The sequence below is a fragment of the Berghia stephanieae genome, chromosome 1 (genome assembly GCF_034508935.2).
Source record: "Berghia stephanieae isolate SIO BIC M18660-M18661 chromosome 1, UCSD_Bste_1.3, whole genome shotgun sequence".
NCBI classification, from domain to species: Eukaryota; Metazoa; Mollusca; class Gastropoda; order Nudibranchia; family Aeolidiidae; genus Berghia; species Berghia stephanieae.
The window spans coordinates 8252843-8266007 of record NC_088360.1 but is presented as its reverse complement, the minus strand read 5'-3'; the positions used below and the strand labels follow the sequence as shown (position 1 = coordinate 8266007).

Genomic DNA, 13165 nt, shown 5'->3' with positions numbered 1-13165 from the left:
AAGGGTGAAGGGAATTAAGTAATGAACAAAATTTGATCATTAACTCTTATGACGTGCATGGCAAAGAAAAAAAACTGTGCTGATGATTTCACACATCCAAATAAAACAAAATTAGGACTGTCAAAAATAAAACAAAACTTACACGTTAAATTTCCAATTGAGGGAGTTCAAGCTTTTTTTTTTTAAACATGATTGTGGAAGTGAAATTTTGTGAAACAAAATGTTTAACTATCCAAGCTTTTTAAATTAAAAAATGCATTTTTATTTTTTTTTTTTTTGTTCCATATTCCACGCTTTACAGATTCCCTTTCAATAGTGGTAATATCCTGCAGGTCTTCTAGGGTAGGCTGGGGAATAATGACTATACTCCCTGGGACGAGGTGGTGGAACTGGTGTGTAGATCTTCTCAAGTTCCATCACTCTGGGAGCCTGGGGAGAAGGAGGCCTGGGATGAAGCACCCTGTCTACATACTCCTTGGTTGGAGTGTGTTGCTGTCGGCTTAGTCAGGACTTTTTGCTCTGGAGAGCAGCTAGACTACTGGATGATATCGTCCCATAAGCTTGAGAGTAGCTTCCAAACATGGCTTTGGGTGCACCTGCACTTGGATTATTACCAGCATTGCTGAATTGTTTACGTCCGTACATTGGTTTTGCTCTGGGGTTACTGGCAGATGTCGGCCTCTGTCCTGGTACCTTCATTTAATAAAAATTTGGAAACAAAATGAACTTCACAGTTACATTTTCATGTCAGGTAAAACTAGAGACCATTATATTCTATCAATTTTTCCCCAATGTTTCTTTCATTTCTAAAAACCAAAAATATATATTTCATTTTTCATATGATTGTATGACCATCATTGGTTTGAAGAAAATGTATACCTATCGGAACAGCCTGGCACAGACGTATGGTTTACATTTGTAACCAAGAGATAATGGGTTTGACACACCCGTGAGCAGTCATTGCATCCTTTCTCAGAGGACATCGTTTTTATATTGACCCAGAATGGTTCTTATCACTTCAAGAAAAATTATATCCATAGAATGAAAAGAAATTATCAACAACAACAAAAATTATCTATGATTCTATCCCTTTCTATGTGCAATCCTAAACCGAAGTGGACAGTGAATTCATTACAAGTTTTCTACAGGTCGTGACAAAAAACAATGGCATATTTGCCCATCAGAACTGATATCACTATTCAAATTGAAAATTTGCTATTTTCTGAAATACTCATTTAAAAAATACAACTCTAGAACTGTCATTAAGCTATAAAAGCGTCAAAAGAAATATGTTGATAATTTGTGACATTAATATTTAAGTACAACAAAACAGTAAAAAAAAAAAAAATAATAATAATAAATAAAAAACGCACACACACACACAGAACTAACCATTCTAGAGCTGGCAACCATAAGACCACCACCACCGCCTCCATTTCCTCCTCTGTCATCTCGACTAATGGTTGGGTTACTCTGGGCTCTGCTGACCCCTGATACTGGCCGACCTTGACCTCTCATGGCAGCAGGAGCAGATGTTTGCCGACTCTGTATGACATATATAAATATTTCAATGAAGTTTTTAAAAAAAAAAACCAAAAAAAAACATCAATCTTGTTTTCTACAGAAAATATTATATGCTCTTTGTACAAAGTCATGTTTTCATTCATCTTTTCTTGCTAATCAGAACTTTTTTTAAACAATAAAAGGGGATGTCATTTAAAAAGAGTATCATTTATCATTCATCAATCTCATCACTAGGAGTCCCAATAGCTCAGGTGTTTAAGCATTTGTCTCCTTGGAAAAGAAAGAGTATCAAGCCCAGGTACAATAAAGGTTTTTTTTTTTCTAACCCTCCTGTCTACTCTTTAGTAATCAGGAAGCTGAATCTTTAGATCTAGTGGAGAATACTTTTCGAAGGACTAGCATTCTATCCGAAGGACGTGAGCAATAAAAAAGATACTGGCGCTTTAATTCTTGAAAAAACTGAGACAAACTGTGGAAATAACATTTGTGTTATAAAAAAAAAAACCTTACACAATCTTTTTCAAAACAAAAAAAATAAGAATTATCTAATGGATCATACAGTGGTTCATATAAAATTAATTACAAACTTAAATGATGACATATTACGCAGTGGGATGAGAGCATATTTTCACAATGATGTCAATATCTAATAGTTTTCAAGTCTTACCCCATTAGCTTGTATGTTTTCATAACTTCTTTGCCTGCTCAAAGCCTTTTGTCTCTGATGAGAACCGGTTGGATGTTGATCGTGGTTGGATCTACCAAATGCTGCAATTTAAAAAAAAAAATAAAAATAATAATAATAAAAATAATAATATTAATAATAATAATACAGTTGACTCCACTTAATCACACACCCTCGGGAGTTCGGCATAGTGTGCTGATTAAGCGGACTGTGAGATAAAGCAGAGAAGCTAATAATAGCATCTAAGCCCAGGCTTTCCTGTGAAATTCATGCAGGACCTTCCCTTCTGGGTTTTCTATGGGCTTGGGACTGTCATATTCAAGATACAGCCTCATTAGAATGTTAATTTTTATTTATTTATTTATTTGTTTATTTATTTATATATTATTTATTTATTATTGATTGACTGATTGATTGATTGATTGATTTATCTATTTAATTATTATTTATTATATATATATCTATTTATCTATTTATTTATTCATTTATGTGCTGGTTTTTTGGGGTTTTTTCTTAAGTTTTTTTTTTTCTTTTCTTTTTCATGTTTTATGGACAACAAAATGTGACATAATTATTGTTTGTAAGAACAATATTCGTGAAGCTTTGATTGCGTTCTATTCTGTGAAAGCTGTTTCGCTTGTCTCCAATCCCACCAAAGTAAATCATCTGTCAAGCGTTCTGCTTAGATTTAGCGGCGTAGTTTGTCCACCATGTTAAGTTTTTCAGTATTTGTCAGGGGTGGTTTGTCACATTCTGATGACTCATCCTCATCTTCAGTATCCAGGCGTTGTCTTTTGATTGGCTGAATGGAGCTCAGTAGCTCCTGAGATGTCAGTTCACAGATGGTGGGTATATTGTTGTCCATTGTAAAGAACTGATCAAATGTTTCGGCCAAAAAGTTGTGTGGAACATGAACAGCATTGTTGATTTCATATGGCTGTTGGCTGTCACTGCAATCAAGGTGTAGCAATTAAGGGGAGATGGTGTGCTATTAAGCAGAGCTATTATATAGACAAAATTCAGGTTTTTGGGAACGTGTGGCATTTAAGCAGAGTGTGCGATAAACCGATGTGTGATTAAGCGGAGTGAACTGTAATAATAATAATAATAATAATAATAATAATAATAATAATAATAATAATAATAATAATAATAATAATAATAATAATAATAATAATAATAATAATATAGTAATAACAATAACAACAATAATAATAATAATAATAATAATAATAATAATAATAATAATAATAATAATAATAATAATAATAATAATAATAATAATAATAATAATAATAATAATAATGCGTAATTTCTCTAGCACCTCTTTCCACCAAAAGTGCTCGGAAGCAATTATATACATGCGTTCATATATATCATTCAACAAAATCAATAAAATCACTCACAGAAAACTGAAAGGAAATACTCTGTATTCAAAGAGGCTTTAAAGGAAAACAGAGAATTACGATATCTGGTGTCCGCTGAAAGAGCATTCCACAGAGAAGGAGCAGAATATGCGAAAGCACGTTGTGAAAAATTCAACTGAGAATCAAATGGTTCAAGTACAGGGAAATTGATGAGTGGAGAGAGCGATTCGGATAGTAGATAGAAATAAGAGATGACAAGTAGTTGGGAGCAGTGCATGAATGCACATAAAACAGTGACAGTCAAGTTTGTAAGCAGTCCACTTCTCCACAGGAAGCCAATGCAATGACTGCAAGACTGGAGTGATGTGATCTAACTTTTTTGATTTTGTAACAATATGAGCAGCTTTATTTTGGAGTAGCTGCAGTCTTGCAGTCAAGCTTTTTAGCAACCCATAGAGGAGGGAGTTGCAATAGTCAAGTCTAGAGGTAATCAGTGAGTGAACCAGCATTTTGCATGCGTCTTCACTAATAAGGTTCGGCATGTGTCCATTGTTTCTGAGCGAATAGTGGATAGTTGACATAATTTCGAGATGTGAGTTTGCATGTCCAAAAATTCATCTTAATAAAAGCCTAAATTTCAGACACTTTCAGATCTTTGAATTTTGATGTTATTGATCATAATGTCCTCCATCCTGACAGTATTGCCTTTTTTCCTGAAGACAATGAGTTCGGTCTTGTCGTCATTGAATAATAAGAATCACATTCATTCCACGCCTATTCTTTATACAATCAGCTCTAGACACCATCTCAATACAATATCAATGCCACAATTACAGGCCATATTAAAAAAAATGTTTTTTTTAAATAAAACATACATATATATATATATATATATATATATATATATATATATATATATATATATATATATATATATATATAATATATATATATATATATATATATATATATATATATATATATATATATATATATATATAAATATATATATATATATATATATATATATATATATATATATATATATATATATATATATATATATATATATATATATATATATATTCCAAGAAGAATAAACTATATTTTGGAAATCAGTTTCAGTCTGTCAAATATTTACTATTAAAATAGGTCTAAACATTTGTTTTAAATGTAGGTTTTGTGTTGCTTTTCCATAAAGAAATTGGAAGAGAGTTCCAAAGAGAAAGAGCAACATGAGAAAAAGACCTATCAGAAAACTTTTGAAGCATTTTTTCTGGAACAGTTAATAGGAAATTATTACTAGATCTTAACGTTCTGATATGAGAGTAAAATGACATAATAGTGCATACATATGAAGGAGCAGTTTTGTTGATACATTTAAAGCAAAGAACAGCAATTTTGTATTTGAGTCTTAATTCAACAGGTAATCAGTGAGTGACAAAAACATGGTTGAGATATGATTTCTTACCTTTTTTCTTAGAATGATCTTAGCAGAATGATTTTGGATGTGTTAGGGTTTGTGAAGGAGATAATTTGTAATATTATATAAAAGCGAATCACAGTAATCTATTCTGGAAAAAATATAAATGATGAAACAAGGGTTTTCAGGGCAGTACTGTTTTAAAATTGCTCAATTCGAAATGCACTATTTTAAATAGGTTGTTGATGGATAAGTCATTTTAAAAATATATTCCTTATGTTTCTAGATTTTTCTGTGAAATAAATAATTTCCTTGTTAATTACAATAAGGTTGTTATAAGAATAGGACTTAATTTTTCCTCATTTAATTTCAATTTATTCACAAACATCCATTTTTTGACAACTTCAATGCAATTTTCCATGGAAGAGACTAGACCATTTGCACCTGCCGGCTGCATGTCATCAGCACACATGTGATAATTAATATCATTTTGTAAAATGACACCAACAAGAGGTTGGGGTATATAGAGTGTATAAATGGGGCCAAGAGGAACCCTGAAATTCAGAAAAAAAGGTGGCGAAAGGTATCTGTCATTCCTGTTCATTCGAATGTTATAAGACAGGCATTTTAGAAGGATTGTGTTCAATAGTTTCAAATGCTGCACTGAGGTCTAGTAGGGTGAGAATAGAAATTTTACGCTCATCACAGAGAAGATCGTTTTAGATCTCCAACAGAGCTATATCTGCATAATGTGATACTGCCTATGGGCAGATTGATTCAGTTCAAATGGATAGTATTTTTCTAAGTGCCTATTAAATAGTATATCAAAAGGAACATCAGACATGTCATGCAAACCTAAAAGAAACATATCACTCATGAGATCAATCTTGGACTACTCCTGTTCAGTTTGGGACCCACACCAATCGGATATAAAAGTAATTGAAGCTGTCAAGCACCATTCTACAACATTAGTCTTTAACGACTACAGCCCCCATAGTAGGGTAACAGATATGATCACACAGCTTGGATAGACGACCTTACAAGACAGACGGAAAGAACGACTTATTCTTATGTTCAGAATTACAAACAAAATTATGGCCACTCACCAGAACAGCTAGGCATACAACGAAATTCTTATTCAAAGAAAAACTCACTCAAAAACACTAAAATACCAATCTACAAACTCAAACATGTTCAAATACTCATTTGACCCCGCACTACCAAAGACTGAAACTCTCTTCCCAAATAAAGGTGTGAACACAACAGATTTAGAAACTTTCAATCGAAGATTATCAAAATTCTTCAGACTAAACACTAACAATGGCTGTCACATTAACAACTCTCTCCACCCTCGAATACAAATACTCGGAATTTAGTCAACTTCGAGTAACATTAAGATTCCAATTCAATCTGTGTTCAACAATTGCTCAAATATTTTAGATAGAAAGAGAAGATTTGAGACATATCTAAAATATTTAAGTTCTTCTCAAAACTTCTCAGAACAGGCTAGCCTTTTTTAGAATGAGTGTGACTAAGGCGTTTTTGAAAGATTGGGAAATTATGACAGACTAGAGAGATTCATTTATTATAACTGCTAACCGCAGTGTGGGTGACCTCTGGTGAGGAATTAAGCATTTTCAATTTATGTCAAATAAACAGTTTATGTTTATTTTACTTTGGAATAAATCTTTCAATTCTTTTCTTTTTTTTAAAGAAAGAAAAATAAGAATATAAATATAAAAGGAGAATTATCATTTGTGCAAAATGACATGAAAGTAAAATATTATTTTAATACTGTTATCTTTGCTATCTTATTTATGTTATCAACATAGACACAATTAAAGATACCGTAGATAAAAAAACAGTTGACTAGTTGTACTTTATGCAATTATTTTTGGCCACCTATTGCAATAATAAAGTACAAACCTGAAAACGAGGAATGATGATGAGGCTGGTCACTTATAGAACCGACTTTATGAGCAGACTTTGGTGATGGTCGTTTGGGTGATGCATGGATATTTTCCTTGGCAGGAGGTTCTTGATGGGCATCTTCATGATGCTGATGCTGGTGGTGGTAATCTTCATCGTGGGCAGCAGCACTGCGAGCTTCTTCTCTCCTTCTCCGTCTACGCTCAGCTTTTTTCTGTATAATCATCTGAAAACCATATTAATAATAATCTTTGATTGAGTTCAATCCAAATATGATATCGGAAAAAAAAAATGCCCTCTTGCAGATAATAACAATAATAATAATAATAATAATAATAATAATAATAATAATAATAATAATAATAATAATAATAATAATAATAATAATAATAATAATAATAACAATAAATAATAATAATAATAATAATAATAATAATAATAATAATAATAATGATAATAGTTGTGGACCTTTGTTAAGTACACCATAATCTGCTATATGTAGGCTCATTACAATGACAAAAGAGTGACAATTAGGATAATACATTAAAACGAGCCAATCCAGGGCCGATAATCTTCTTCAGAGCCATTAAGCTCATGGAGTCAGATTGTATTCCAGTTTCTATAGCGTGAAACAGACAATAGCAATTGCTTGCTATCCTTCAGTTAGTACGCTAGTCTATCATAAAAAGATTTCCCCCCTGATGTAACAGACCCAGCTACCCATTCACCAGGATCAATCTCGATCCCTTTGTGTGTGAAGCGAGTGCTCTACTAACGAGCTTTTGGGAATCCTTTTTGATCATCTCGCCAAAGAAAAGAAGTATGAATAAGCCAGAAAAATAAGCCAGAAACAGGGCTTGAACCTGGGATCTTCCACATCGCAATGCCTAAACCATTTGGCAACCTCGCCCCCACCCTACCCCACCCTTTTTTTTTAAAGTCATAATAAATATTGTCTTCAGCTATACAACAGGGATATGGAGAACATCTATGGTTCTTCTTTTGACAGGAAATAATTGACCAGTTTTGTCACAAAAAATATTTCAAGATGAGTGAAACTCAAAATAATTAGAAAGATAAACAAACATTTGTGACAGTTTCAATCCTACCTCATACAACTTGCTTCTGTATTCGTCTACCGTCAACTGAACATCATCACTAAGTGGCGGCACAACATCAAAATTGAGACTTATTTCTCCTGAGGGATTGTGAAATCTGTAATAATAATAATAATAATATAATAATAATAATAATAATAATAATAATAATATAATAATAATAATAATAATAATAATAATAATAATATAATAATAATAATAATAATAATAATAATAATAATAATAATAATAATAATAATAATAATAATAATAATAATAATAATAATATACATAATTTGACTAGAACGCTATCCCAAACATACAGGCTCAAGGTACATAACACTAAGGAAAATGATAAAACTGATCAAATGAAATATCCAATCACACACTAGAATATACGCACTAAGGCACTCGAAGACTTAATCATAGATATACATCAGTTCACTGGTAGTGGTCAGGATGTTTAAGTTGCAAGTGAGTGGTCATGATCTTAGTCATATTCACAACTAAATCTCTATCCCATTTTTTCTAAGTTAAGAAATGGATGGAGGGGTCGATCTAATTTTGAGTAGAAAAAACTTTTGACACAATCGCTCACATACATTTTTGAAATAGATACGCAGCAAATTTATGAGGGGAAAATCAAGTAATAAACAGCTACAATAAGATGACAAACAAAAATTATAAGGCAATTTTGTTCAACCTTTTTTATAAAAGAAATAGTCGCATTGTGCATCGTCTAATATCAGTAGTTGTGAGGAAACCATGTGTGTGTGCGAGGGAGAGAGAGAGAGAGAGAGAGAGAGAGAGAGAGAGAGAGAGAGAGAGAGAGAGAGAGAGAGAGAGAGAGAGAGAGTTAGTTCACCTTTGTACAAAAGGATGCCTAAGGGATTCATCAGCAGTAATTCTTTTGTCAGGGTTAAAATGCAGCAGTTTCTTCATTAAATCTACACCATCAGCCGGAGCATCTGGAAGGAGCTCATCAAATGATTTTTTATGCCTGAAAAAAAAAATTTCTCAAGTTTAACTTGGTTACTTCAATTTGGTAACAACAAGATATGAAGTGAATAGAAAAGTGCCAGAAGACAATAGAGAATAAAAATTTTTCGCGGCGGTGGTGGGGTTTGAACCTGCGACCTTATTGGTACGACAACTCCGCCTGGCAGGTGAGAGCGTGGCTCTACCGTGTGAGCTATCCACGAACACAAAAATATTCGTTTCAAACTCAAAGTCATTACTAGATCCCTCTCTCACCCACTTCTTGAGACCGCCGATTCGTTCGTACACCACCATCGCGAATAATTTTGACCAGCAGTTAAGCTTAATAGCCAATATTCTCAACACAAACATATAACATAGAAACGATTGAGACATTGAGTATGCTCCGGTGTATGGGTGAATTTTGAATTCAGAAAAGTGAGTGGAGCAGGCACTTATGTTGGTAACAACAAGATATGAAGTGAATAGAAAAGTGCCAGAAGACAATAGAGAATAAAAATTTTTCGCGGCGGTGGTGGGGTTTGAACCTGCGACCTTATTGGTACGACAACTCCGCCTGGCAGGTGAGAGCGTGGCTCTACCGTGTGAGCTATCCACGAACACAAAAATATTCGTTTCAAACTCAAAGTCATTACTAGATCCCTCTCTCACCCACTTCTTGAGACCGCCGATTCGTTCGTACACCACCATCGCGAATAATTTAGACCAGCAGTGTACGATTAAGTGTCACAAATCTAAAAATTAAAATTCAAGAAATCAAGCTTGCTTAGGTGACAACCAACTTCAATTCACTTGGTCAAACTGGACTTAGTTGATCCAAATTGTTATGGTCCCTTTGTTCCTATGGAAATAGGCTTAAGCCAACATACAATATTCTCCAATACAACAATATTAAAATAAACACTTAAAAGTGTTCGGTTATCAGGCCTGAAAATATGGACATGTAGGACTTAATCAATTAATTTACATTTATTCGCAAAGCAAAATTACTTGATTTCATAATTATTTGTTCTCATTTCATCACACTCTTTGGAGAGAAAATAAAAAAAAATTAATAAAACAAACTTCCGGCTGATTATTTAAGGTTCATATTGATCAATTAAATTATCATTCTCACAAGAAATGCCCCATGCCAATTAGTGATGAATGTTGTATGTTATGGGTCAAAAGATAGTTACAAAAAAATATTTTTTTTAAAAAGAAGAAGGTATCTCTAAATTATACGATATGCAGCACAGTGACTGATGGGTACATGTGTGCTTTAATCAAATGTTACTTTTAACAAAAGTTGAATAAACATTGCTTGAGAAACTACCATGCTGTACACAACATCATGCATTTTGTTAAGTCAAAGATACACTTTATACTTAGTTAACATCAAAATTAAGAATGCACTCTTTATAATAATAATAATAATAATAATAATAATAATAATAATAATAATAATAATAATAATAATAATAATAATAATAATAATAATAATTATAATAATAATAATAATAATAGTAATAATAATAATTATTATTATTATTATTATTATCATTATTATATTATTATTATTATTATTATTATTATTATTAATATCATTATTATTGCTGTTACTGTTACTTTTTGTTGTATTCTTATTTAAAAGATCACATTTCTTCAAGGATCTGTGTAAGACATAGAATTAAAACTTCAAGGTCTTGAGGGAGAAAATGTCGAATGGAATTATAATCAAAACCTTTTTATCCATAGATAAATAAATTAGTTCCTCCAATAGATGACACATATAATGGTCTTCATCATATATCAAATCGATGTTGAATGTCATAGATGTTTCAATGATAAGGTGAAAGCTAACGCTTCAAATGACATAATATGAAGAGGTGACTTTCAATCAACCGGGTAAGTCATATCTAGAAAGAAAATGAATTCAAGGAATATATTAGACACCTTTGAATCGCCAGGGAAGGTTAGAATATTCCAAACACTCAGTGCACTGTTCAAGGATAAGTTCAAACAAGACAAGAATTTAACTCCTTAAGCTGTTAAATAAATGACAAAATAATTACAGTTTGTTTTGTTTTTGAATGATAAAATCGCGACTAAGCAGGTTTCGAAAGTCACCTCCTAATTAATTTTCTCCTGAATTTTAGATTATCGCAATAATATGGAAGAAGGTTTTCATACCTTCCGGATTGAGAAGCAGCCTTTTCTAGTACTGAAGCACCATAAGATGATTTCAAACTATCAATATCTGAAAAAAAGAAATAAACATTAACGAAACATGCATTTCAGAATATTGTGAGATTTGTGACCATCTCTTTAAAAAACACAATGTTGATTAAAAAAACATTTAAAGACATTGGTCTTATTTCACATGTACAAATTAAATGTATTTTGAAAATATGATTATATAACCGCTATTAAGAATGAATATAATAATGAGAACAATCCCATTAATTCAAGCTTATTCCAAATTTGTCTTCAACATCATTTTCCTACATTCCTGAAAATCCTAAAGCAATCATATTACTTTACAGGTCAAATTTTCATGATTTTAAATTTGAGCTTAGAAGTTGAGGAAACAACATGAGGGTCTTTTGTTTCAGTTTCAGTCCAACATAATCCCCAATTGGCTCAAATGGATAACATGAATAATTCCTGGTGACATCAGATGTTTGCTTGATGGATATACACTCTACTATCATAGAATGCCAAGGCAATGGCACCATACCATGCATCACAATATGGCATAAATTACGGGAAGAAAGAGTTCTGTTATTTTAAAATCAAATCAGTTCCTGGCTTTTTTACTTTGCACTTATTTGATTTTACAATGTAGTATATCCAACAATACATGAATTCTACAATAAATAAAATGCTGAATTAAAAAAGGAATGCGGGCTTTAACGTGGTGAAATGAATGAAGCAGTATGGTTATATATATATATATATATATATATATATATATATATATATATATATATATATATATAAAACTATCAAGTTTTATAATATTTTAAAATATCATCACCAACAATCAAGCATTTGCTCGCTTTCATTCTTTAAAATCAATACTGAATTTCTTTCAAATCATGATTGCTGATGTTATTCACACATATTATAATTACAAATCTAAAATAATATCACGAGAGCTGTGACAGGGATTCGATAGGTGAAAAGGGATAATATCAGTTGGAGTAAAACTAGGTCCAGCAATGCAACTGAAGCGAACTCTTACCTGCTCTAGATGGAGTGGGTATGGATCCCATTATCCTTTCTATCTGATTAAGAGTCGATGACCCAGGGAACAGAGGTTTTCCTAACAACATCTCTCCCAAGATGCAACCTAAACTCCACATATCAACACCTTTCGTGTATCTGCAGATAGAGAATATAATATATATTACAATTAAAACATATATAGAAAACACGAAAAAAACTGGAAAACTATTTGCATCAAATCTGACTCAACTTTGACAAATAAGAAGTAACTACCTTTGGAGGGAGCGCCAGGTAATGGAGAGGCCTATACACACTCGATAATATAGCATGAAATAAATGCAGGAAGAAACACCACTGAAGTCATCAAATATTTTTTTGCTGCAACAGTTTCACCAGATCTTCTATCGATTGCTTTCCAGACGGATGAGAAAATAATAATATAATTCTAAAAGAAAAGAGGGTCCCAATACCTGAGTTGTTAGAGCACTCACTTCACAAACAAAGGAACCAAGATTGATCCAGGGTAAAGTCAAGATTTTTTTCTGATCCCCCTGTCAACCCTGCAGTGATTGTCCGTTTCACGCTATAGTATAAACTCTGGCGCCGTGGGCCTAATGGCACTGAAGGATTAATAATTTTTAAGGAAAATAAGCTAAAGAGAAGAAGAAGAAGAAGAAGAAGAAGAAGAAGAAGAAGAAGAAGAAGAAGAAGAAGAAGAAGAAGAAGAAGAAGAAGAAGAAGAAGAAGAAGAAGAAGGAGAAGGAGAAGAGAAGGAGAAGGAGAAGAGAGAAGAAGAAGAGAGAAGAGAAGAAGAAGAAGAAGAAAAAGAAGAAGAAGAAGAAGAGAAGAAGAAGAAGAAGAAGAAGAAGAAGAAGAAGAAGAAGAAGAAGAAGAAGAAGAAGAAGAAGAAGAAGAAGAAGAAGAAGAAGAA

At 32.3% G+C, this 13165-nt stretch overlaps 1 protein-coding gene across 1 annotated transcript in view; it reads right to left on the bottom strand.

Moving 5' to 3' along the window:
• Positions 1–258: 258 nt before the first annotated feature.
• Positions 259–13165, bottom strand: part of LOC144967235 (extracellular signal-regulated kinase 2-like) — a 22269-nt gene continuing 9362 nt past the window's right edge. Inside the window, exons 6-13 of the mRNA XM_078904192.1 lie at positions 12251–12390; positions 11197–11263; positions 8891–9025; positions 8038–8143; positions 6926–7154; positions 2192–2292; positions 1393–1545; positions 259–693 (exon numbers count right to left, since the gene is read on the bottom strand). Of these exons, the coding sequence (XP_078760318.1) occupies positions 505–693; positions 1393–1545; positions 2192–2292; positions 6926–7154; positions 8038–8143; positions 8891–9025; positions 11197–11263; positions 12251–12390 (1120 nt within the window). The 3' untranslated portion in view covers positions 259–504. The remainder of the gene's footprint in view (positions 694–1392; positions 1546–2191; positions 2293–6925; positions 7155–8037; positions 8144–8890; positions 9026–11196; positions 11264–12250; positions 12391–13165) is intronic.